This window comes from Mastomys coucha, unplaced genomic scaffold (assembly GCF_008632895.1).
Source record: "Mastomys coucha isolate ucsf_1 unplaced genomic scaffold, UCSF_Mcou_1 pScaffold11, whole genome shotgun sequence".
Classification (NCBI taxonomy): domain Eukaryota; kingdom Metazoa; phylum Chordata; class Mammalia; order Rodentia; family Muridae; genus Mastomys; species Mastomys coucha.
The window spans coordinates 25,254,075-25,281,091 of record NW_022196893.1 but is presented as its reverse complement, the minus strand read 5'-3'; the positions used below and the strand labels follow the sequence as shown (position 1 = coordinate 25,281,091).

The window sequence follows — 27,017 nt, the reverse complement described above, 5'->3', positions numbered from 1 at the left end:
CTACCCAGTACTAGCACTTCCTTCCTACCCAGTACTAGCACTTCCTCCCTGTCCAGTACTAGCACTTCCTCCCTGTCCAGTACTAACACTTCCTTCCTGTCAATACTAACCCTTGCCAGCACTTTGCATCTCTGAAAGTGAGAGCCTTTAGGTCATCCATTTACAGTTTAGCATGCAGTACTGTTGGATTTTGATATGAAAAGGGAAACCAAGCACAGGTTTTAATACAAGTCAGATCGAGTAGTTAAATGGCATTCGATAGGGCTTATTTTTCTTTAAACAGGACTGTATGTTTGCACCTTGCCTGGCTATTCCAAAAGTTGGGACCACCTCCTTGCCAGCTATCCCCATAGGAAAGGCAGCACAGTGGCGCCATGGATCTTGGACCCCAGTAAGTGACACAGCATTTGTTCTGTGGAGGCTTCGCACATGTAAAACAGTTGCTAGGTTTCGTCAGCTTTAATGTCCGCATTCTTCCTTGGGTATTTGATGGTATGGGAGGTTTGCAGGGCTTAGAATTGGGTGGTGGAATGAAAATGGCCGTCCTTTCCATGAGCCCAAGTCTGCAGGGGAGAAAATCTTCAGGAAGTGTTTTCTAATCTGTAAAATGAAGATAAGACCTATAGTCCAGATGGCCAAGAAACAGATGTGCTAAGACCTATAGTCCAGATGGCTATGAAACAGATGTGCTATGCGGCATTCATCAGTTTCTGGCTCAACTGCAGACATTTTCAGACTGTTTTGTTTTCTTTAATCGAGGGCTATCATGTATTAGGCCTTTCAGTTTGCTTTAATCCCAGATTTTAAATTATGGGATCAGATGACTTCTAAAACAAAGGTGTTCACTGTTGTTCTTAATATCTATGTAAGATGCTCTTATACAAAATGTTTTCAGCACCTTTACTTTTGACATGTGACTAAATACTTTAAAATATCATGTCCATTACTGCCCTATCTGTATTTGACTCAGAAATTACGCCACGAGATATCACCCTCTTTCTTAGCCTTCCTCTGCAGCCTTGGTATCTGGAGACACAGCAGTTACAGGTGACTAGAGTGGGGGAGGTACTAGACCCATCTCACTGTCCTTTGGCTTTTTTTAAAAGTGCTCTGTGTCCTGCGGGAGAGGCAGTCAGGCCCGTTATGTGAGCTGTCGTGATGCCCAGGACAGAGTGGCAGACGAGTCCAATTGTGCCTACTCGCCTCGGCCTGCCGCAGTGTCTCTCTGCTTCAGCCCTTGTGGAGAGTGGCAAGCAGGGGATTGGTCACCGGTGAGTATGCCTACGAGCAAGCAGGCATTGAAAGTTTAAAGACAGTGTTTGATATGGATGGAGTATATTCCACTGTAATGTTGGTTAACTTTCCGATCAGTGTTCAGCTTCCTGTGGACATGGCAAAACCAGCCGGCGTGTTTTATGCGTGAATTACCACCAGCTGGTCGATGAGAGTTACTGTGACCCAGAAGGTCGTCCTGTGACTGAGCAAGAATGTAGCCTGGCAGCCTGCCCACCCTCTTACAGCCACTCTCCCAGCTCCTCCGAGCAGCCAAGCCACGTTCCGGGCAGAAATGTTCCATTAACTCACAAACCAGGAGAGAATCAAGATCAGGGGGGTCAGCTGTCAATCAGAGGGAACCAGTGGAGAACCGGCCCCTGGGGAGCAGTAAGCTGTCTTTATAGAGTTCTATTAATTTTGTGACCAAGTTATGTTACAGTCCTTTCCCAGATTTAGGTGTGATGACATCAAATGCTTTTAATGTGAGTCTTATCTAAAGATCAATGGCTCAGCTCTTCAAAGGCTGAAGCATTTTGATGCAGATTACAAGCCCCCAGGGTAATCTCTAATGAGAAGCGATTACTGAGGAGAAGGCAGGCGTTTGAATGGCACTTGATTAGAGTCCATATCATGCACACCACATGAATCCCTGTATTAGGGAAGACTCAGTGTTGTTGAGAAAGAAACAAAACTTGCTGAGGGGCAATGCAGAAGGCTGCTGTGAGACCTGAGGATTCAGGGGACCTTTTTATGGGGCAGACAGGGCTGAAAGACAAGTAACTATATAGTGTGTCTGCTTTAAAGTGCCCTCCCAGTGAGGCCTTAAAACCTTACTTTCTTTCTACTTAATGTGTATTTTGAGAGTGACAGATCACTTTCTAATGCAAGCTTGAAAGACTACCTTTTCACAATATCTATTTATTTATTTTTAAGACAGGGGCTCAGTATATAGACCAGGCTGGCCTGGAACTCACAGAGCTCTGCCTGCCTCTGCCTCTGCCTCTGCTTCTGCCTCCTGAGTGCTGGGATTAAACTCGTGTGCTGCCATGGGCAAATTTTAATGAAGCCCTTAGTAAAAAACTCAAGTGTTTTGACAGATTTTCTTGATTAAAACTATGACTCCGGGTGGGAGATTTTTCTGTTGACCTTGCTTCACATTGAGCCTGCGCCACAGTTCTCCCAGTGTTGAGCATGCAGTGCGTATTTCTGTTCTGTCACCATTAGTGCTCCAGAAGCTGCTCCGGTGGCGGTCTTCAGCACAGGGCTGTGGTCTGCCAGGATGAAGATGGGCGAAGCGCCACTTCCTGTGATGCGGCCTCCAAGCCCCCAGAGTCAAAGCACTGTGGCTCCGGACCTTGTCCGCACTGGAATTATGGGGACTGGGGAGAAGTAAGTCATGGTGCCCCCTGATGCCATCCTTGAAGATGAAAATCATGTGTTTCCTGCCTCTGGGCCCTGTGGGATGATTTCATCTCACTATTTTGTGTAGAAACAGATATTCTTAAAAGATCTTTTGGCAGAAGCACCCTGGTATGATAGTCATTCATGAGAAAGCGTACTCAACCTTATTTAACAAAACCCCATGTGCAGGCTGCCATGTGCCATGTGCTACCAATGTCCTTCAAACACTTAGAAAATTAGGTTGATATAGGTACAGAAGACCAGGCTGACATCTGTGCCACGCTTTCTAGTGCATGCCATTCATTTGTCTTCTGTAAACGTATCTTTTGTTCTCCTGGAGTATTTGTCGTATCTGAGGCTTACTGCCTCTCTCTGCTAACCTAGGCCTAGACCTGGAATCTTCTAGCCTCTGAACAATCTAATCTAGGCCTAGAATGTTTGCAGCCTCTGATACTTGCTGCTGAGTAAGCTCACCCCTTCCTAGTTCTTCCTGATCTCCGGCTGACTGGTTCAACTCAGCTGTTCTGGCTCAAACTCTCTCCCACCTGACTGATTCAATCTGGCTTCTCTCTTAGCCTCTGAATTGCTCTGCTCCACCTCAAAGGTAACTCTAGCAGTCTTCTAGTCTTCTGGCTTTCTTATTCTCTTGCTTGTTCTGTCTTTCCCTGTGTCTAGCTTGTTCTCCCTTCAGTCTGTCTCTGTGAAACTCTCCAGGTAGCACTGCCTCCTCCTCCTCCTTCTCCTTTTCCTCCTCCTCCTTCTCCTCTTCCTCCGCCTCCTCCTCCTCCTCCTTCTCCTCTTCCTCCGCCGCCGCCTCCTCCTCCTTCTCCTTTTCCTCCTCCTCCTTCTCCTCTTCCTCCTCCTCCTCCTCCTCCTCCGCCTTCTCCTCCTCCTCCTTCTCCTCCTCCCTCTGTGCTGTTCCACTCTCCCCTCATCTCTACTGTGCTGCTCCACTCTCCCTCTCATCTCTACTGTGCTGCTCCACTCTCCCTCTCATCTCTACTGTGCTCTCCACTCTCCCCTCATCTCTACTGTGCTGTTCCACTCTCCCCTCATCTCTACTGTGCTGTTCCACTCTCCCTCTCATCTCTACTGTGCTGCTCCACTCTCCCCCTCATCTCTACTGTGCTGCTCCACTCTCCCTCTCATCTCTACTGTGCTGTTCCACTCTCCCCCTCATCTCTACTGTGCTCTCCACTCTCCCTCTCATCTCTACTGTGCTGCTCCACTTTCTACTACACACTGCTCTCCACCAGCTCTACTGTATCCTGTTCTGTCCTTTCCTCCTCCTGCACTGTCTGTCTGTCTGTCTCTTTCTAAGGAGCTTCCCTTTCCTCTCTGTTCTCTTGAGAGTTGGACATATCCTACTCTGTCAAATCTTTCTGTGATTTGACATTTTCTCTACCATTCAATTAGACATCACTTTCAAACATGGGTGCTTCTTTCTACAAACTAACTTTATTGTCACTAGTTGGGATTAAAGATGAGTACTATGGGGGTGTCTGTATTCCAAGCAGAGGGATGAAAGATGTGTGCTAAGGAGTGAGCCACACCCTAACTAGAAACAGGTTCAAATATCCTGTAACATTTTAAAAAATAGATTACTAAGCAGTTCTTTGTGCCCAAGCATCCTTAGGGACCATAAATGTAAGGATGACTTCTGAACCTGTAACTTTGAAGATTAGCCACACCCCTCCCCATGGTTTAGATGGAAAGAGAATGAAAAGAGTTAATGCTTTTAGATGGATACATTATTCAGTCAGTTTAGTTTTTCAGAATGACCTTAGCATATACTTTCTCTTCAGAAGTAATTTGGAAATCCTTTAAAGGGATACTTTAGTTGCCAACAAAAATGTATTAGGTTCCTTTTTTTAAAAAAAAAAAAAAAAAAAACTACTCTCACATAGCAACTTGCATCTCTAGCATTGCAAAGAATACTTAAACACTGATTAAGTAACCATTATCTTCTGATAATCTAGGAATGCATCTTTGTTGCCAGAGGGCTTACCTAACATGCAGAAAAGCTGTGCATTTGGCCACATAAGCTGAGTGTGCTGTACATCTGCAAGTGGGAGCAGGAGGGTCAGAAGTTCAAAGTCACCCTCAGCTACATAGGGAATTCCAGGTCAGCCTGGGTTACATGAGACCTTGTCTCAGAAGAAGACCACGGAGGAAATATAATATTCTCTTTGAAGTTCCATGGGCATAAACTTTGCTATTCTTATTTTCAGTGCACACAAACCTGTGGTGGAGGGGTAAAATCAAGATTTGTGATCTGTCAGTTTCCCAATGGCCAAATGACACAGGAACACAGCTGTGACCTGCCCAAGCCACCTAGCATGATGCAATGCCACCTGCACGCCTGCCCTGATGATGTGTCCTGGTATCGGGGACCATGGAAATCGGTACGGTAGTTATAGTAGGTTTAAGATCATGTTCTTTTACTTGAATTTCCTCTTTGTAAGTGGGAAAATTCATAACTATCTTGCATCAGATTACTGCTTCTGAAAGCCAACGATCAGCTGTCCTGGCATGTTTATTGAAGTTGACATTTTGAGCAGGAATTCATTCAAGTACTGTAATTACATATGTGTAATGGTTTTCTATGTATTTATATGTGAATTTTGAACTAATGGAAATGCTTTTGTTTGTCACATCTCTGACCTCCCCTCTGATTAATCAGATTTGTGTATAATGTTAACATTTTACTTTTAATGGCAGATTAAGGCTATGTCTTGTCTGAGTTTCTCATGATTACGTGTGGCTTTGGTCTGTGCCTACCTAATAACTGATCTAAAGCCAAATATCATTCTTTTAAAATTTGCTTCCTCACTGTTAAATTGTTTTGTTTAGAAATGTGAAAATAGTGAAGACAAAGACATTTGCTTACATAAAGTAAATTGTTAAATGCATCACAGAGAACTATGACTTATGTAGTAATTTACTATGAATATCCATTTTTCCACTGTGTGGATGTACTGTGGTTTAGGAATATTTTTACTTTTCCGTGTTTTGAATCATAGTCAAAACTCATAGATAGTGCTAGTAAATATTTTCTCTAATATTTTTCAAATATCTGGTTGGAAGTATAATACATGAATATATTAAAATTAGCATTTTATCACTGGTTTTTTTTTTTTTTTGATCATGAACAAATGAGTATTTACCTTTCCGATAAAATCTAGATTTGAGACAGTGATCTGTTTATAACTAAGCTCATAAACCGAGCCATTTTGTCTCAATTAGGGAGAAACCTAGCCACTAGCTGGAGCCCCGGTTCTAGTGGCTTTGCTTCTGAGTTCATTGGTGCTGTTTTCCTGTGACGCAGTGCACAAACTTTAAGCATCCACCTGCCTCTCTGCTTCCTGATAGGCACTGATGTACCTAAATGTGATGACTTTGTGTTAGATTTTCATCAGGGATAAGTGCACTGGCCATTTTCCCATGCTTTACTGGTGCTCAGTGAAGTCGGGTGTTCCTTGCCATAGATGCTGCACCACAGTGGTAGAGCTGACTCTCTGGACCACAGTGCCTGGAATATTTACTACTGGGCTATTGCTTAGGAGAATTTGCTCAGACCTGTTTGGCTTAGTGGACAGAAAGGCGTGTCTAAATTATAGGACAGAAATTTACTTCAAGTTATAGACATTAGCATTGCCATGTTCTGTAGGAGTTGGGGATCCACATGAGCTTCCATTTGGTATTTTAAATACTCTGCAATTCTAAACTTACCCAGCCTGGTATTTGCATATATGTCTATGTACTGTATTGGAACATATCTGGCCCTGTATTCCAGTGATGTTTGTGCATGAACCATTTCATAAGTGAGAAACCTGGATGTCTATTAAGTCCTCTGCACAAGCAGCTTTTCAACCTCACAGAAATAATCAGTCAAGAAAACAATACCCAAGGTTATAGAACAGTAAGAGAGGATTGCAGAAGTCTGCAGTGTGTACTACACAACTATTACAAAAGCAGCTAATCAAGTAATCCAATCTTTGCACTAGTGGAAAACTGTAATATCTTTATATATTTTGATAATTTGAAAATGAAGTTTTTTTTTAAAAAAAAATCTCAATAAATGTTTATGCCAGAATTTTTACAAACCTATTTATTTGCATGTGTAAAGATATATATCATTAAGAGTACCTGGATTTCTGTTATTATATGAAGAATATTTATTTTTTCAATTAGTCTTTTATATTAAAAGGACTCAGGGGATCTGAAGTTTTGTTATCAAAACCAGGTATATATAAATATATTTTTTGACTTTTTCAGTGTTGCTACATATTAGCCAAATTTCAGAATACCTCTTAGACTATACTAGATTAGCTTAGATTAGTATTCTTTCATGACTGACATAAATTTCAGTAGACCCAGCTCATCCAGTTAGAAAATTAAGGGAAAGTATGTATATATATACAAATGAATGACAACATTGAAACTTTTTGTTGTAAAGGAAAATAAAAAGACAGTGTGTAAATCATTATTAAAATACTTTAGAAAAAATGTTTGAAAATATTCCTAACTTGTCTTCATGTTCTGGAAAATCTTGTGTTGCAATAACAGAAAGAATAAATAAATTGTAACCCATGCTTGTTAATTGAGTCACTGCATCGTTGTAACTAGCAATGTGAACGGATTGTATCTTAACAGGCGATGTGTGTTAATGTGCTGTCCTTGCGCTTTGCAGAATGTATGTGTATGCTGTATTTTTATCCCTTGCCTCGGTATCTAACTGTTTTAAGCAGCTGACACACCTGGCGCTGGAGCGGATGCCCCTCTCCACGGTGCTGTCGGTCTTAGTAACAGACTGTCGATGTCTCCTATTAAAAAGCTAACTGTTGAGCGTGAATGTTTTCGTAAGTTTGCTGAGTGTTTGTACAAGTTACTACAGTTTTCTAGACATCCCTTTTTACAAACTAACATGGTGATGGAAGAGTGTCAATACAAAACTACTAGAAATATTTATGTTCTCTTTTGATAGAGTATACGCACTGAATGCAAGGGAGTGGTGCTTATTATTATTAAAGTTACAGATAGTTAGTTTGTAGCCAGCATAATCCTTAAGAGGCTCATCACACATAACACTGCAGGAAATGCTTCTAAAAAACATCCCCTTGTATGTCTCCACCAACTCAAAATATTTCCCTAGAATGCATTTTCCGAGAATGATTGTCTTCACCAGGTAGAATGAACTCACATTTGATACATAAATATTGGTATGTTCTGGTTGAGAAGAGCACACTGGGAATAAGGAAATGGCATTCCTCAAGGAGCCTTTTGCTAATAAAACTTTAGAAAGTTTTTTTGTTTGTTTGGTTGTTTTTTTTTTTGTTTTGTTTTGTTTGTTTGTTTGTTTGTTTGTTTTTTGAAAGCAAAACCTTGCCCTTTGAAACCTGTTCACTCGGGTGCTTCCTATCAATGTGTTTCTGGGGGAAAGATCACATAGGATTACAGTAGGAGTAAAAACCTTTAAATCTCTAAGTAGAGTGCATACTACACAGGCCCTTCCAGGAATGAGCCTGGTGGTCTGAGCACCCACACTTAACTCCACAACTTGGTGCATTGAGGGTTTTTGTCTAACAAGTCTGGTGAACACTGAGGCATGGCAGCAGCCTCTGCAGCTGTGACTCTGGGTGATGCTAGGGGCAGCTCAGGGCTGCCTGGCACCGCTGAAGCCAGAGGCTGCACAGGAGCAAGGTAATGTATGGGGAATGTTTCAGAAAGCTGTCGTTTATTTCAGCTTTGAAAAGACCAGTAAAAGTGTCCACAGTAGTTATTTTCTTAAATTTGGAAAGAAAGAACATGCAAACATAAGTAGTTTGGAAATGACTTTTTTAAAGTTGTTTATGTTTATTATTATTATTATTACTATGTGTGCGTGTGTGCATGTGCGAATGCATATCATTGTATACTTGTGAATGTCAGAACACAACTTGCAGGATTCAGTTCTCACTTACACCATGTGGATACCTGTCAGGTCACTAGGCTAGGCAGAAAATTCTGAGCCATCTTGCCACCCCTAGAGGTCAGCTTTTAAAATAAAGTTTAAAATGTATTAAATTGTATTTAGTTAGTTATATATTTAAATTGTATTCAAAGTTTGCCTGTCGTATTTATGTCACATCTTTTTAAAATACATTTATTTGTTCTTCAAAGTAATATATGTACTATATAGTAGGAACCCTGCTGGTCACTGTACCTCAACCAGATGCAGTTGTATGTGCAAAGACTTGGCAGTTTAAGGATGAGTGTTTGACATAAAAGCATTCACATGCATTTGGTATGACAGCTGCAGTAACAGCCAAGTGAGTTATAATACTGAAGACTCATAAATATTTGGAGCTTGCTATGTTAGAATGAACCAAGGCTTACTGATGAGGATCGCACTTGGAATCGGTAATTCTGCTGCTAGTAAATCCTTCCAGGAAACTTCACCCCGTAAGATGTATTTCTTCATAATGTGGGTTATGCTGAGCAGGGGCTTCTGCCCCGACACAGTAGGTGAGCTTTACACCATGCCACAGCCTCATCTGTACCTGAGGATCTGACAGTGCCTCACAGGGATGAATGTAGGGGTAGGATTCTCTGGAAACACTGGCTGTTTTCAGAAGACACTATCCTGTGTTCTCGAAAGCCTCTGCTGAGCCTGCTGTGGAAGCTAGAGGAGCATCCCTGGTGTTACAGACACTGGGTGTGCTGGCCGTCAGTGGCTGGAGAAAAACCACATTCTGGCCTCTATGTGATCGCAAGAGTCAAACACTAACATTTTTACATTTATGGCTTTGACAGTTTCTAGGCAATTGCTTAGTAATGGCTTGATCACATCTATTTCCCTTAACATGTTTTCATTGTGTGTTCTCATATTTTTCTGCACTGTCTTTATATTATTGTATGCCTTTATAAAAGAAATATGAACATGAGTTTTTAAAAAGTCTGTGAATAGTATTAAATGTAACTTATTTTATGAAGGTAAGAAAATTTCTATCATCAAATAATTTGTCAGCCATTTAATTGTTAAAAAGTGTTAGAATATTTTTATGAGTGTTGAAAATTTAGCTTAACACTAAGAAGGCTGGCCAGAGTACATGATGTATCTAAAATATGATTTTAATCATTTCTAAAGGTTGACAGATTTACTGGCAGAAATCCCTCCAAGTAGGAAAGCTCAACTATGGGTGCTGCAGTCACATAGTGGAAATCGGTTTAGAATCAAGTGTAGCAATCATTTTACAAATTTGTTTTAAATGACACCTCTAATTTCTTTAAATTCTTAGGAGTCAAATATTTATATTTTAACAAATACCTACGTTTGGAACTATATGGTCTTTAACCTTAAAAGACTTGGAAACCACTACACCATTTAAACAGATTATAAAATTTAACTTCAAAGTTTTAAGGATCTGTATTTGGCAAAATAACACAACACAAATATTTTCAAACATTTCAAAAATGTTTTCAGGAGGTTACCTAAGGCAACTGCTTTCTGCCAACAACTGCTCAGGCTCTTCCTTTTCTCAAACGACAGACATTAGGTAGCTCATTTGTACTCCTTAACATATTAGCTAATGTAGAACGCAGCTGTTTCTATAATGAAAGCCGGTCGTTCACCCCCATGAGCACATTTCTCTCCATGAGTGTGGGTGGACACAGCAACCCAAACCCTCCTTGTGCTAAAAGCTCAAGTAAGCCCAAGTGCACAGGGCAGGACTTCAGGGCATCTCAGCACGGAGAAGGGTCCTGAGGTTACACGTGTGTCAGCCGAGGGGTGGTCAGTGAACGGGGGTGAGCCTTGTGCACAGGGCAGGACTTCAGGGCATCTCAGCATAGAGAAGGGCCCTGAGGTTACACGTGTGTCAGCCGAGAGGGGTGGTCAGTGAACAGGGGTGAGCCTTGGAACCTCACTGGATACACAAAGCATTGAGGACAGTGCTGCCTCCTTCTGCTGGGAAAACAGGTGTATATGATGGGTGCTGTGTGTCAGGTACATGCATACATAGACCAAACTGCAAAGGTTATATTTTTATTTTGGATTTAAAAGAAATGTGAGTAGAACATCTTAAAATAGCATTTTGATGTGGGAGAGCTGTCTCGTGACTTGAATTTGGATTCTCAGAATCCATGTAAATAGAGCTAGCTAGACATAGTAGTAAGAGCCCATAGTCCTAACACTCAAATGAGATGGGAAGAGGAAATGGGAAATCCCTGAAGGTTTGCAAGCAGGCTAGCCCAGCATACACTGAACAAGAAAGACACATCATGGGAGACGAGGAGAGACTGTAGGCTGTCTTCTGACCTCTACCATGCACTATAGAATGTGTGTGTGTGTCCACATTCACATAAAACCAGATGTACGTTGTATAAACAAAAAGATAGTATTGACTGCTCTCACAAAGGCTTTTGAATTTCTGAGTTATAATTTTCAAAGGCTTGACTTAGACATTCAGATACTTGTATAACCAAAATGTTTAGTAACATCTCTAAATCCTTATCCCCTAAAGTCAAGACAGAAACTATCATTATCATTATTTCGGGCATTTTTGTGACAGGCTGGCTCCAAACTCTTAATGCCATGAGACTTTTACCTCTCCTTCTCTAGATCTGGAATTATAGGCAGCTGTGTCCATGGCTGGTCAAAACTGAAATGGTCTGTCAGGGATCAGTGTGTATGCCCATGGATCCCCGCTTAAGGACACTGACAAGGGAGGCTGCAGTTCAAGGCCTGTATATCGCAAGATGCTGTCCCCACAGAGCAACAGTAAACACCTGAGAGGCTAGAGAGGATGGCTCAGTACATACGAGCACTGATGGCTATATCAGAGAGTCTATGTTCAATTTCCAGCACCTACATGGTGGCTCGTGACTATCTGTACATCTAGTTCCAGAGAACCCAACGACCTCTTCTGGCCTACATAGGGTACTGCATGAACATGGTGCCCAGCTATATTAGGCAAACACTAATAGACAATTAATAAAAAAACCACTGGAAGTGTATGGCTTGTTTTCATAGACACCGTTAGCTTATTTTTTTTAAAGATTTATTTATTATTATAATTAAGCACACTGTAGCTGTCTTCAGACACACTAAAAGGGGGCGTCAGATCTCATTACAGGTGGTTGTAAGCCACCATGTGGTTGCTGGGATTTGAACTCATGACCTTCGGAAGAGCAGTCGGTGCTCTTACCCGCTGAGCCATCTCTCCAGACCCCACTGTCAGCTTATTAACTGCTTTCCTGAGCTGTCCCACACCTGATATTGTGCCAAAAGTAAGAATTTGCTTAAATTGTAATTAAATTAGCATATACTAATTTAGTTTTAAATCTAGTCAGAGCCATATAGTCTTCTGTAATATAATCTTTAATTATTCAAACATACAGCATAGGATTTGTGTGATTTCAGTTTCACAGTTGATCTTCAGAAAATCATGGGAATTCTTCTGCACAAGTCATTAACTGAGCTGGAAGACGATCCTCTAGAAAACAGGCTAGCTTTCTAGTCAGACTAGCTTTTACTTCCTTGAACTTTTGTTGTTTTTGCACTTGTGACCCAAGATATAATTATTGAGAAATAATTATAAAGGGCAGGGTGGAGAGAAACTACCAGCAACCCGCCAGCCAACATGGCCACTGGAGATTGTTGACAGTCCATTTGTAGTAGGTCTTATCAGGATTGTAGAAAATGAAAATGAAGAAGATTGTGTCTTCCAAGGACCCACTGCCCGTGGGAAGTTAACATGCATGACATATGTAAGGAAAAGAAGGAAAGAAAGGAGGTAAAACACTGAAGAATGTGGAGGGACTTTTGCAGAAGCAGGCCTGGGTCTCAACCTTGATGAGAGTGGAATGGAGGCATTGGCCAGAGACCATCTGAACAAAAACCACACATAGAAAAGGTAGCCCATTTACTTGTTTGTGGTGACACCTGATTTGTGAGATTGCTCTGTGAGAGCCAAGGAGCAGGCAGAAGGCTGGCATAGTGAGTTCACATCACACGAAGGAGAACCAAATGTAACATACGTAACAGACTTCTAAAATCTAAAATTTGGTAGATATGGGGAATATTGAATTTTTAGAATGGAAGTGAGACCTTCAGTTTGAGAAGAATGATGAATAATTCTCATAAGTGTGTCTAAAAAGGTGACACACTGCATGAGGGTAGTGACTCGGGGACCTTCAGGAACTTGCCGGGTATTTCTGCATGACTCACACAGCATGGTACTCAATGTGTAAGGACAGAAGAGAAGCAGGAGAGAACGGATCTAAGGGCTGTTCCTAGAGTAGAGCAGCTGCTGAAAACTGAAAGAACATTTATAAGCCAGCATCCTGTCAAGAACTTCACTGCCAGGAGAACAAAGCTATAATACTAACTCTAGGATAAATGAAACTTGGATTTGAAGGGGAAATAAATTGATTGATGAGGGGGAAACCAATTTTAGAGTGTTGTATTTGTAGGTAATAATGTGAGCAGTTCATTGATAGCCCAGATAATATCTTGAAATCTTGACTTAACCAAGAGACACATGAACTTTCATTTTCTAGGCATTTGAAGATGTATTGTTACTCTCCAGCCTTCTGAAATATGGAAGGTCTGCTCTGGCTCTTCTGTGTTAGAGTAAGCACTGCACTAACAGTAGACCTGGATCAAAGTACGATTCACCTTTTACAGAATAACCTTGATAAGCTAACATTCCTAAGATCTCACTTTCGTGGAAGGAAGGCAACATCTTTCTAGAGTTTTGCAGACAGAATGAAGCCATACCCGAGGGCTCACAGTAGTCCTCAGTGGCATGATTTCCATATTATCAATTGTAACCTTTCTTTCTGGAGATGGAAACCTTTTTCCCGTAGAAAAGGCCAGCTACAGTACCAGAAGGAACCTTGAACAAGAGCCTCTTAAGTGACTGATGCTCTAGTGTATGAGGGGAATTCATCTGGACTAAATTTGGTTTCTTTTGCCTTTTATGGAAATATAGCACTTATCAAATTTTCAATTTGTACAATATTTTCCAAACTAAACAAACATGCACAGCCAGCACCGACCCCCAGGAATTCTCCCTGTGTCTCTGAGGCTACTTTAATGCCAACAGTTACTACTTGACTTACATCAGCTATAGTCAATTAGCTGACCTGGTTTGTAACTTTAGATAAATGAAAGTTAAATCACTTGTGAGAATCATGATATTGTATGTGTGATGTGAACACACTGCACATAATTGCAGTTTTCATAACAGTCTAGGATCTCCTCTGTGAACACTCAGGTATATAACTTTATAAATACACAGGTAAAATCCATATGGATATACTACAGTTAACAAGCACTGAGGCTTTTATTATTTGTGGATTTAAATAATGGCATATGGCCACGTCTCACAAATGTCATGGTAAGATGGATATTATTATCTCTTGTCTATGTAGCCAAGACTTGAACAACAGGGTCTTGGCTTATGTATATACTCTGTTTTAATAAATGCTACCACTTTTCTAGAGTGGTTTTGAAATTCCTAGAGCCCCACATCCTTGTCAACGTATCAGACTTCTAAATTTTAGTAATTCTACTTGTGTGGCATGTATTTGCATTTTAAATTTGCATTCTCTCAATACCTTTACTGTGTTGTTGTGTCTTCTATTGTGTGACACCTTAGATCACATATTTTCTGAGGCCCTTTGGCCAACTTGAAATTCAACATTGGCCATTGGTTATTTTGTTTCGCCTTAATCACGTGCTTTCATCTTGCTTGGTAGCACCTCATTGGCTGTAAGCATTGAAGACTGCCACCTCATCATCTGGTCTTCTTGTTCCCAGCCCCAGCTTTTGAGGGAGAGTGCTGAGGGAGGAGAAGGTGCTTCTCATAGTGGCCAGGCTAACCAGAACCCACACAAATTCAGTAAAAGTTATCAATCAAGTTTGATTTGCAGGAAAATGGTGAAATCAATCTAAAATGTTAATCTCTCACAGACTTGAGAGATTTAAACGTGACTATCAAATTATTTCTGAGAAAAATATTGGGTGGAATATTTACTAATAGTATAAAATACTCTGAACGGTCTTCCAAACTTAAATAACCTTGTGCTTAAACACAATAGCAAGTGGCCAGATTCCCAGTTTGTTATAGCCATTATACTTATCAGAAAATGATCTGCAGGTAGTGAAAGCATCGTCTTTTTTGTTTAGGAAATAAGTATGTTCAGAAAAACTTGCTGGTTCTGTTATAGTATATTTTCCCCATAACATATAACCTTAAATACAGTATGTAAAATCAATAGGCATCTGGTGTTATTGTTTATAAATGGTGGATATCATTACTGTACTACAAGAACTAAAAAAAAAGTGTAGATGATATTATAAAGCTGGATATGTTTTACAGAGACTGTAGGTAAGAGTCGATGGAAGGTCAGACCTCCTTCATTTTCAAAAGACTACTTATTTGCTAATCAAAGGGTTTCTCCAGGCTCTTCCCCACCACTTCTAGATATTTCTCATCTCCATTGATCTCCAGGGCAGCCGAGAAGTCAGCACAGCCGAGATCTTAAAGAGACCAATTACATGGAGCTATTCTCCTTCTGTTGTTTTTTGCAGGGCTAACAATTGTTCACCTCTCCATTCAGATAAAAAAGATAGGATATTGAATGACGTGTGTACTCTGCATATAGTTGGCATTGTAAAATGTGTCTTAAAAAGTTAAAAAGCTGGGTATGGTGACACATACCTATAATCTCAGCATTCAGAATGTAGACTAGATCAGATCCTGTCTCTTTAAAAAAAATGCTAAACCACCATGCTGAATTTTCTTTTTACTAAATAGAACATACACTATAGTATATCTGGGCTGAAGGGATCTATGTGTTCTGAGAAATTTGGTTAATGCTTCATATGGACAGATGAAAACTTTCCATTTTAAAGCTATGCTAACAAAATGTAGAAAATAATATCTTATGAGAATTTTATGACTAACAGTGCTGATTCACAGATAAATATCCCTGAGCTCATGAGAACATGTTGAATTATTCTTACTCCGAAGAGCAAAGAGCTAGGCTGCACTCCTAATTTATAGGGGAGCACTGTGGGATATGAGTTCTTCTGGGCTCCATAGCAACAAGGGTTCTCGTTTCTCGTAGGTGCTCATTCTGTTTATATTTCAGTGTATACTTCCTATGTTATTCACTTTGACTTTGAGGGCTGAAAAGATTGAAAGGAGGGAAGAAATGGACACATATAATGAGGCTGGATGTGGCAACTCCTGCCTATAATGCTATCACAACAGACACTAACAGAGAGACAGTTATGAGGTGGATGCTAGTCCGGGTTACTGAGCAGGACCCCAAACACCACCACCATCACTGCCATCTGGGGTCAAACACTTTTAACTAGATCTAAAAAAAAAAAAAATACAAAAATATCTTTTGCAAAATTCTATCTCTCTTTCTTTACCTCATGCCTACTTTGAAAATAATTCAGTGTATATTGAAGCAAGTTTTTTCAGTGTTTGGGGAAATGGTTTTCCGCAGGAGACAGACACAGGTGTTTGGAGTCCCTTGGCATTCTTACTTCCTGTTCTGACTGGTAAACCCAGAAATGCTGTGTTCCAATCACGTGGGTTCACAAATCAATGTGAGAGTCTTTATCATCAGGATTTGGAAAAGGAAGGAAGGGAAGGAGGGAGGGAGGGAGGGAGGGAGGGAGGGAGGGAAGAAACAGTTGATTTAATGTGTATTTACACTAGTGTGTCAAGCACTGTAGACAGTTCCTTCACATGCAGCGTGGCTAGCTACCAGTGCAAGCCTTGCAGCTTGTGTCGTTTTATTACAAGAAAACAGAGAACTGGTAAACCTGAAGCACTGGTACTTACTTTACATATTGCTACAATGCAGCATCTGACAAAACTACTTAATAATAGGCGTGGCTTGGCTCTTGGTTCTAAAAAACCCAGTCTACCATGGCGGGAAAGACAGACGGAGAGAGAGGGAGCTGGTTACATTGCATTGGCAGTTGGGGAGCAGATTGTGGACAGGAAGTGAGGCTGGGCTACAAAACCTCAACACCTATGTAAGCTACTCTCTTTACCCAGAAAGCCTCCACTGCCCAAAGGTCCCATGACTTTTCCAAACAGTGCCAGCAGTGGGGGACCAAGTATTCAAACACAGGAGCTTCTGGGGAACATTCTGCATTCGAGCCACAATAAACATTTAGGCCTGGGCCGCCCAGTTACTGAGAGTGATTTCAAAATGCAAGTGCCCGATTCCCTATCCCATGTGTTTTTATTATTCAATCCATCACTACCTGGTATTAGAACTTGAAAAAAACATCTTAAATTTTACCAAAAATAACTCATTCTATCTGTCATGGTAATCATTTAAAATAGTCTTAAATGAACTGACATATAAGTTTAATTCCTAAAGCCATTCTGTTGCCACTTTTGTTGCATGTACTAAGTAGACATTAATTTGTACAGCGTCTGGCTTTTCTCTTATATAATGAGCACCCATTCACGTCTCATCTGAGAGCTCTCAATGCACAGTCCTTTTGGGACCTTTATAATCCTGTTAAATGCAAACTTTTTGGCTGCTCTGTCAACTCCCAAAGCAGCTCACAAAGCATTTGGAGAAACGGGGTTGGCCAATCCTGCCATTTTCCTGGTACTTGGTTTTAAGAATGTTGCCAGTGTTATCCTAGTAATCCCTTAAAAGTGTGTGATGTATGTGTGTGTGTGTGTGTGTGTGTGTGTGTGTGTGTGTGTGTGGTCTGCCCACACTGCACAGATTTCAGTTTGACCATCCAGGAAGGCAGATGCTCATGATTCTGGCTGTGGACTCCCAGATAGGGTATGAGTGGGATCTTTATTATAGAGAGTATCATACATTCTTGCAAAAACAATCTCTTGACTTGCTGTGGCATCAGGAAAAAAATGAGTTCACAGAAATACCATTGAAATAATTATTAAAAATTGGGCAACATTTCTACTATTCTCATAATAGCCACAGTTTTGTTGTCTTAAAACAAATAAAGATTGAAGTCCCTGGATGAGTTTTAAACTCCAGGCAGGAAATCTAGATCAGTCTCACTTGCAAACAGGCATTATTAAGAAGTCTAAAATAATCCTTATCCTTTTGTAGCAGAAACAAAAAATGTACTTTTAGATATAGAGTTTAAAGTAAATTACAAGCTTTAGAATAATAGCAGGTTGTCCTGAGAACTTTTTGCTGCAAATAATGCTTTCAGCCAAATGAGAAGGCTCAACGCTTTGACCCCGGTGTTTACGGCTGAAGCAGGTAGACTCTGTGAGTTTAAGACCACTCTGATCTATATTATAGCAAGTTCCAAGCCAGCCAGGGCTGCCTAGTAAGACCCTGTCTTAATAATAAATGCTGCTGATGCTTGAGTTTTGAGTTAGAATTACATTTAGGACTGTTTTTTAGCAAAATAGAGATGAGTTCAACAACATCTTTACTGGTGGATTTTTCCTCCCGGAGATGAGACGCCACTTTGACACAAACTATAGACACCTGGAGAAAGAAAGCTGAGCTGGGGATTGGCCTGTGAGGACAGTTTTTGACTAGCTGGTGTGGGAGGGCCCAGTCCTTTGCGGGTGGTGCCTTCTGTGACAGGTGAACCTTGTGTAAGAATGTGAGCAGCTCAGCAGTTCCCCGGGGTCTCTGCTTCAGCTCCTGGCTCCAGCTTCCTGCCTTGATTCTTCCAGCGATGGTCAGCACCTCCAGGGGTACAGTCGGAGGACAGTATCTTTCTTTACAAGTTCGAAATGACTTCATCAGCTCCTACTGAGGAAAGTCAGTTCAGGCTCGAGACATTTCATTACTTGTCACAATGGTTGTCCACTCTGCTTTTCTAATACTTGTGTGCACCAACTAGCGCTGTGCGTTGAGTGTTTCTACAAGAGACACTGGATGAATTAATCTAACTTTGTTTCACGTTTTGTATTTGAAACTAGATAGAGTAGTGATCTTTGACCTTTGCAGAATTACTTGACAGTACTACCAAGTATATGGCAGTAAGTTATCATGAAGTATTCCTATTGAGTCAAGACATTTGAATTATATATGCAGCCACTCATAGTGCATTGCCCAAGTTAGAAATGTAGATCTATTTTGTGCATATGAAGATGTATGTACATACAGTCAAAAATAACATTTAGAGCATGAAAGAAATGTAAAACTTGTGATTGGCACAGCGACCTCAACAGAAGGGAATGTGCTGGGTATATTTGCTGGGTGGAATTTACTTTTTGTTCTTTGGTTTGGGAGCCAAACACTTTGCAGATTGATCTGGTTTTTAAAATCTTAACTATCTAAAGCTAAGTGATGAGATTAAGTGATTAGGTGCAATGCAAGAGAATAAACTATGTCAGCAGTAAATGATTTTCATAACCAAATGCTGTCAAACTCAAGCTGCATAGTCAAAAAAGATATCTGTCACATGGAAACTTCAAACTCCATTCAACTTTCAAACTGTCAGTGGCACCACTCCGGAAACACTTTAAAGACACCACTGCTGAACTAAGGGACAGCACAGTAGCAGGCCACGTCCCAGAAGATGGTCTTCACGTGCATATTTGGTCTGTTTTCTTGTTCAGAATCACTATATTGCTGTGCTGTCTTAATTCCTTTCTTCTTTGACTTATAACAAAGAAATTCAATCATAGAAGCATTTGTCCACTACAGGCTGCTCTGCAGTGTAAAGCAGCTGCGGGGGCTCATGCCTGAGACAAACTGTAGCAGACTTTCTCTCAGATATGGAGGTATGTCTGGAGTCTGGAGATTTCCAAAACCATAATGCTGGGGCTTAGGTATAGTTTTGATTTTATTTAGAACATGCTATATGAGAATTCTGTTTTAAAAGTTACTTGTTTACTTGCTATATTAGAATTCTTTAGGAGAGAAAGAAAGTTTGTGTTGGAATACTCCTTGGAATATTCTGTTTCTAGAGTCTTCTGACATAGACTCCTTCTCATTTCTCTACTGAGGTCTTAGTTCATGCTTTGGTCTTTCATTTCATAAACACTGTTCCAGAGGGAGTAAAACATAGCCACTAAAACGTTATTTTAAAAATTTTCTAGCAAAGTGGCTATGGTTGAGATCTTCCGGTATCAAAATTTAAATCTACTTCACCAGAGGACCACACCAAGCTTTACCTTTTGAATAAAGAACCAAGCACGGCCAATATATTTATGAAATAATAATTGAAAACTTCATTGACAGTTTGCAATTGCCACTTAGCTGGGAGAGCCGATCCAGCTGAGTGCCTGCAGTATAATCTGATCCACTCTGTCTGCTGCAGTGTGGCGTCTCAAGAAGAATTAGCTGCTCCTGGTGAAAAACGATTTCTAGTTTGCAGTAAGAAGGGATTCCAGGCTGTAAAGGCAAGAAGTACTTCCTGTGGCCTTAACTCTCCTGCCACAGAAAGGGTGTGTGGATCCTCCTGCCACTCAGGGAGCGCTCTTCCTTCAGTTGTATGGACACAGTACCTAATACCTTCATTGAGTAAGTAAGCAATTGGAGTTGTATACGTGTCCATGAGCATTTACATCTTTTACATGTGGGCCTTACTTTTACAAAAACAACAGGAGCTGATGGAATACTTAGAGGTGAAATAATTCATCTGATCATGTGATCATCTGATCCCTTCTAAAAATTACTTTTAAAAGGAAAAGGCAAGGGACAGGGATGTAGCTCATTTGGTAGAGTGCTTGCCCAGCACATGCGAAACTCTGGGATCCATCTTTAGTACTACCAAATCCAGGAACAGTGGCACACATCCATAATCCTTGGAAGTAGTGGGGAGGGAGGAAGGAAGGATCAGAAGTTCAAGGTCACCCTCTGCTTCATAAAAAGTTCAAGGCCAGTCTGGATGGATATAGAAGACTCTCTTGAAAACTAGTGAGTGAAGTAAATTGGGAAATTCAAGGAAATTTGGTAGGCCACGCAAAATTTGGTAGTACCCTGCTTTTTTCTGTTCAAGGTGGTTTGCTTATGGACAGGAGCCTAAGGTCCATACATGTGAATCAAGCACTCTTCCAACTCGGTCATCTTTCCAGCCCACCAGTCTATTGTCTTATACTCAGTGCTGTGTTTCTTACTGTAACCACTAATATACTCAAAATTACTTAATACCTTAGCAAACTTAAAATAACCAAATGTCTGAGGAAAGACATGAAAGTCAGGTCAACCTGGGTTTTACTTTGCCATAGCCGGAAGACCAAATGACCAAATTTTTAGCCATTTACAAAATAGTTTTGATAAGCATCTTTTTCTTGCCATAAGACTTTTGCAATGATACTACAGAATGAGGAGGTCTCCTTCTTGGTGTGCTTTTCCTTGTCTGTCGGTAAGGAGGAGTGTGGAGAAGCTGGGGTCTGGGTGTTCAAAGGTAGAGCTAATGCTCATTAACTGACCTGGAATGTGGAATGGATGGGTGTATGGGAGGTCAGCTGCAAAAATGGGTCAGTAGGTCAGCTGCAAAAGTAGGTCAGTAGGTCAGCTGCAAAAATAGGTCAGTAGGTCAGCTGCAAAAGTAGGTCAGTGTCAAATTTACTTACCGAAAGGTATTTTAGCGTGACAAGGAATATATGGAATATATATGTGTGTGTGTGTGTCTATATAGACATATATAGACATATAGACACATTATATAGGCATATATATGTATATATGTGTGTATATGTGTGTATGTACATATACATACACACACATGCACACAGAGAATTCATCCAGGAAGTTTTTAATTAAGAAAAATAATTTACATGATGAAAAATAAGCTTTTAATTTAAAATCCTCAAAAGATTTAATGTTGATGTCAGAGTCTGTCTCCCATTTGGTGTCTAATATCACTTGTTTAATATCATGTGTTGAATATTTGTTTTCTTTTTCATATACTTTTTACCCATAGTAATAAAAATTTCAAATTTCATAGCAATGAACAGGTTTTTCATTGTGATGTTTTCTTAATGTCAAACCCTGCTCTGACCACTCCCTTACCCCATCAGTCTCTGTGAGCTCCTTCAGCTCCCAACCCTTTCTCTTCTCCATCTGGTCATTTTCTGTTTTCACTTTCAGGTAATCCTGTCAGGTTTTTGTGGTTGTTTCAGGTGGCGTGAGTATGGGACACTTGTCCTTTTGTTCCTGTTTAATTTCACCCACAAGATCAGCTCTAGTTGCATGTACATATATATTGGTTTTTCGAGACAGAGTTTCTCTGTATAGCCCTGTCTGTCCTGGAACCTACTCTGTAGACCAGGCTGGCCTCAAATTCAGAAATCCACCTGCCTCTGCCTCCCAAGTGCTGGGATTAAAGGTGTGCACCACCAAGGCCAGGTGCATGCATACTTTTAAAACTGCCAAGTCATGCTCTTCTCAGTGGTTGACTACACAGGCACTGCGCACATGTAGCGGGCCTTCTTTATCTGCTCCTTGGCTGGTGGTCGCCTAGCTCACTCTATGATGTGCTGTGCAGGCCTATCTTTTGTGTGTTGACTTCATTGCCTTCAGGCACACAAGCCAGCTGTGGTACAGCTGAGCCACGAAGTAATGCTGGTTTTACTTTTCGGAGAGACTTCATACTGTTTTCATAATGATTATATTAACTTACATTCCAACAGTTATATACTAGGTTTAATATTTACTCTTAGAGAAGTATACATGACAAATGTATAAAAATAAATTCCAATTAAAAAAAACTAACTATATATGCGTTTGCATGTGTCTAGTCATATAGAGGATGATACAAAAAATCAAATGAAATACGTAATTCCAATTTCTATAGTTTTAATTTTGATTTATCTTCTAACCTGCAGACCAGATCACATTTTTTCACAGATAACTAGCTACAGGATCTCCCAGGATCAAAATAAAATGATGACTAATTTGTTGATGCCGGGCTTTGGGGAGGGGGTCATGAACAAATGTCTATACACCCCAGATACTGCACTAATGAACAGATTCCAGCAAACCCCAGATTCATCAGCCAATGACTCGATGGCAGCTCCATCACTAAACCAGCGACAATTCACTAAGCCTGTGTTCCCACAGCTCCTTGCACAAGCTTCAGGCTGCTCTGTCAGTCTCCTGTCCCCAGGAATTGTTCATTGTGTATTACTCAAGACAGACTTCTTGAGTCTTGTAACTTTTCCATCTTCCTGGTCTCAATGTCTCATCCATTCCTGGGATTCCTCTGTGTGTGTGTGTGTGTGTGTGTGTGTGTGTGTGTGTGTGTGTGTGTGTTCATTTCAGAGGAACTAAGCACGCAGCATATGCAAACAACCAATGAATATGGAATGTGGCATCTCAAACCAGTTAGGTGTCCCCGGAGATGTGGGGCCATGTCAGAGCCACATAAGGGAGGGAGTGAACATTCTCTCCTGGCCTCTGGTGGACTGCAATTATCTTTTCCACTCTTTGTGACACATTAATTGGGAGCAATTCATTCTGGGGTCTCTCTATTTTCCATATTTCTCTGTAGTGTGTCTGCTCTTGGTTTGGTTTATTATCCATAAGAGAATTAGAGGCAGAGAATAGACAGTTATGAGTATGTTGAGTGTAGCAAATGAGAAACAGAAGGTGGGCTGGAGAGATGGCTCATCAGTTAAGAGACACAGAAGATGGTAAAGAAGGGATTTGTAAAATCCAGCCTAAGCACACGTATTCTGAGTCAAAGATCCTCACAGATTAGCTGAAGAGAAATGCCTATTATTACAGAAACAATATGAAGCAGTTTTTTAGAAAAATGATGTTCAGAAAGATAATGTTTACCCTCAGTATTGATCTACAGACAGGGTTGAGAGCGCCGTGGCGTGTCCAGGCATCGTGACACGGGGTGAGCAGAGTCCTTTTTAGTGAAAGTCATTATACACTGTCTCAGTCACTGACCTCTGGACTTTGTCCTTTACCCCAGTCTTACTTGAAGTCTTGGGAAACATCTCTGAGCCTGCTCCACATAAAATGTGTGCTGTTCTGTAGTACTCTCTGGCAATTAATTGATTCATATATCTTTACAATTTCCATAGTATATAAACGTTCTTAGATTTATTTTTGTCTAATCATTTTTTTTCTTGCCCATAAATAGATGTTATTTTCCTGATGTCACATGAACAGGAAGGTCTGTCTGTACAGGGCAGGTTATGTAGCAGGAAGGTCTGTCTGTCTGTCCGTCTGTCTGTCTGTCTGTCCGTACAGAGCAGGTTATGTAGCAGCGAGGTAGAAGACAAGAGATATGTTGCAGGGCTGTTTCGCTGGTGCTAGCTAGCATGCATACTAATTCTCCCAGTGTATGCTTTCCACTGTTAGAAAAGGATAAAGTTCTGGATCTAAAATTTATGAGCTTATGGAGAAGCAAAGGCTCCCAGGTGTGAGTTCAAGACAACCTCCATTTCCTCACTGAATTAGTTCAGTGCTTGTGTTTTTAGAACGAGTCAAAAGTGCCCACAGTTAAGTCATTGATTTTTTATATCATCTGTACCTGAAATTCATCCTAAACTTCTATAGAAGTATTCTGTAAAAATACTTCTATTCTATTCTAGAGTTAATCTTATCAGTATAGACGGAGTTCTCTTGAGATAGAAAGTTTCAGAACACACGAAGAAGCCTAGAGAATCTCATTTTATCACTCACAAGCTGGACACTTCCTTCAAATGTCCTGTTTTCAATAGACACCCGTGTTCACCTCGTTTGTAAGCATCATTGACCATGAATACCCGTAAAACATAAATCTGTTTTTCTCTCCCTCGCTCCTGGAAACATGGCTCTGAGACTAATTATGTATTAATAAATGCCTAGGCCACAAGTTTTGGCCTAGCTCATAACTTATTTAACCCATTCACACTATTCTACATCTTCCACATGGTTTGTTACCTCTCCTCAGCTTCATGCGTCCAAGTCTGGGATGAATCTCCTCTTTCTTTTGTTCTTAGTTCAGCCATCAACAGTTTTACATCCGTCTCCTCAGGGATCCAAGGCAAATCTCCCAGGCCTCTCACTATTTCCCAGAATCCTCTTCCTGCCAGTGTCCTGCCTCCTATTTCTACCTCAGCTCATTGGCTAGAAGCTTCTTTATTGACAGGTGTTGCTTACGAGCGATTCTCTCTACAAATACCCGAATGCTTACCCGAATGCTTATTCACTATCGCTGCTTAGTGTCCTTGTGGCTATGAAACATCTGTGGCCATTAGACACGAGGCAGGGAATTGAGATGGGGAAGAGGTTGACTGGAGAAGACGGTGGTAGCTGTAACCAAAGTATGTTGTAGACATGGGTGAGAAGTCACTGTGGAAGTCATTGTCCTGCAAAGTAAAACGCAAGATTTGAAACAGTTTTAAGACTATCAATATAGGAGATAAAGGTGACTTTTAAGAAAAGTATCAGTGACAAAAATTCAAGAAAGGGCTGTGTGTTATTAATACAATTCCAAGGGAATAAAATGTCAATGCTTAAAATGGAATGTTTACATTCCATGCGAGAGGAGGAAAAAGCAGGTATTTCTGTAGCTCCAGAGGAAGCAGTCCCTGTCTGGGGCTTTCCTACGGAACAGACTACTTCGTGTAGTCTCCACAACCCAGAATATAGTGTGTTTGGGGCCAAGGAGGAGAGTAACATTTCACTATTGTTTACTGGGATGCTGCCTCTTTCCAATGAAAACATAATTCTGTGCGTAGCATGTTCTCTTTTACTTTAGAGAAATCCCCACATGGTACTCATCAGCTGTGATAAAGTTCCGCAGTTACTCTTCCTTAGAACTCGGGGAAAACTGATCTGTACTTGTTCAGAGCTCAAGAAAAAGGGGTTTAGTTTTAGTCCATCCAAAGCATAAATTACTTTGCAGCTCTTTGGTTTTGTAGTTTTTCTAGCTTAAGGGCGTGTGTGCGTGTGTGTGTGTGTGTGTGTGTGTGTGTGTGTGTGTGTAGACAAATTAAGGAAGGGCCTTAAGAGAAGGTTGCTTAGTCTAAGAAAGAAAATAGTGAACACTGTTTAACATTAAATGGGGGAGGGGAATATTATTGTGGCCCAATTTTCACAATAATGAGGTTGGAGAGATGGCTCAGTAGTTAGGTGCACTGGCTGCTTTTTCAGTTCCCATGGTAGTTCACAATCATCTATAACTCTAGTCTCAGGGCATCCAGGGTCCACTTCTGGTCTCTATAGGCACTGTACACATGTGGTGAACAGATATATATGGAGACAAAACAACTATAACATAAAATGAAATGAAAAAAATATGATGACAAGATGTAGAATACCAAGTTTGAAAAGAATCTTGATTAGAACTGGGTGTATCTTTAATAAAGACAACCAAGCCAAAGACAAAAAAGTGGCGTTGCCATTCCTTGAGCAGATAAGAAATATACTTGAAACTATGTTTACTGATTTTACTTTTGTAGAATAATTTTTTTCTTATGAAATATGTTTATAATGTTGATTTTCCCCTCTAGTATGTTTAAAACATAGTTTGGATTAAGCTAACCAAGTCAAGGTAACTCTAGTTAATTAAAATAAGATGGAAGAAAGAGTTGAAAAGTAATAGGAAACTGTTCTGCTCTCTGAAGAGTGACTTTTGGTTTTCCACATGTAAGTTTACATTCCATGCAGAGATACCGCTGAAGTCTAAACTAAAATCTCAATGTCAGTCTCTTCCCCACTGTTGTAATTGTTTTATAAATGAATTGGTCATTCTTGAAAATACCTGTAATATTCTATAAGTTTGCTTTTCATTTCTTGAGGTCTTGGCACTGTTAAAAGAACTTTAGGAATTTCCAAGAATAGCTATATGTATAGATATACATGATCAATGCGGTAAACAAATATATGTTGTCTGTGAACAAACATGATTCTCTTACGACTATATCACATAGCTTTAACTTATATAAGAAGAGTATGTGCACTCGAGTACGCATACATGCATGCACAGACACACACACACACATATACACATGTACATGCACACATGGGTGTGAACACTTGAGCAGAGGCTAGAGAAGATGCTGGATTCTGGAAGCAGGAGTTACAGGCTTTTATGACACAGAGCTTGTTATTTGAATGCTAGGATTCAAGTTCTCCTCATGATCAAACAGGAAGCACTCTTAATTGCTGAGCTATTCCTCCATCCTCTATAATTTATGTATGTATATATTTATACATATGCATACAGTATATATGTGTGTGCATATGTGTATATACATGTATATAAGTATACATACAAATATATATATAATATACTATCTAATATCCTCATAATATATTACATATTTCTAAGTGAATCAAATGTCCACTCATTTTTTTTTTGAGATATTTTCTTTATTTACATGTAAATTTCTCCATTCCCAGTTTCCCCTCCAAAAAAC

The 27,017-nt window shown here is 40.3% G+C and overlaps 1 protein-coding gene across 1 annotated transcript in view; it reads left to right on the top strand.

Annotated features, from left to right (window-relative positions):
- Positions 1-27,017, top strand: part of Adamts20 (ADAM metallopeptidase with thrombospondin type 1 motif 20) — a 130,695-nt gene that overhangs the window by 72,168 nt on the left and 31,510 nt on the right. The window contains exons 24-28 of the mRNA XM_031353648.1: positions 284-391; positions 1,107-1,271; positions 1,372-1,662; positions 2,500-2,664; positions 4,908-5,081. Coding sequence (XP_031209508.1) covers positions 284-391; positions 1,107-1,271; positions 1,372-1,662; positions 2,500-2,664; positions 4,908-5,081 — 903 coding nt within the window. The remainder of the gene's footprint in view (positions 1-283; positions 392-1,106; positions 1,272-1,371; positions 1,663-2,499; positions 2,665-4,907; positions 5,082-27,017) is intronic.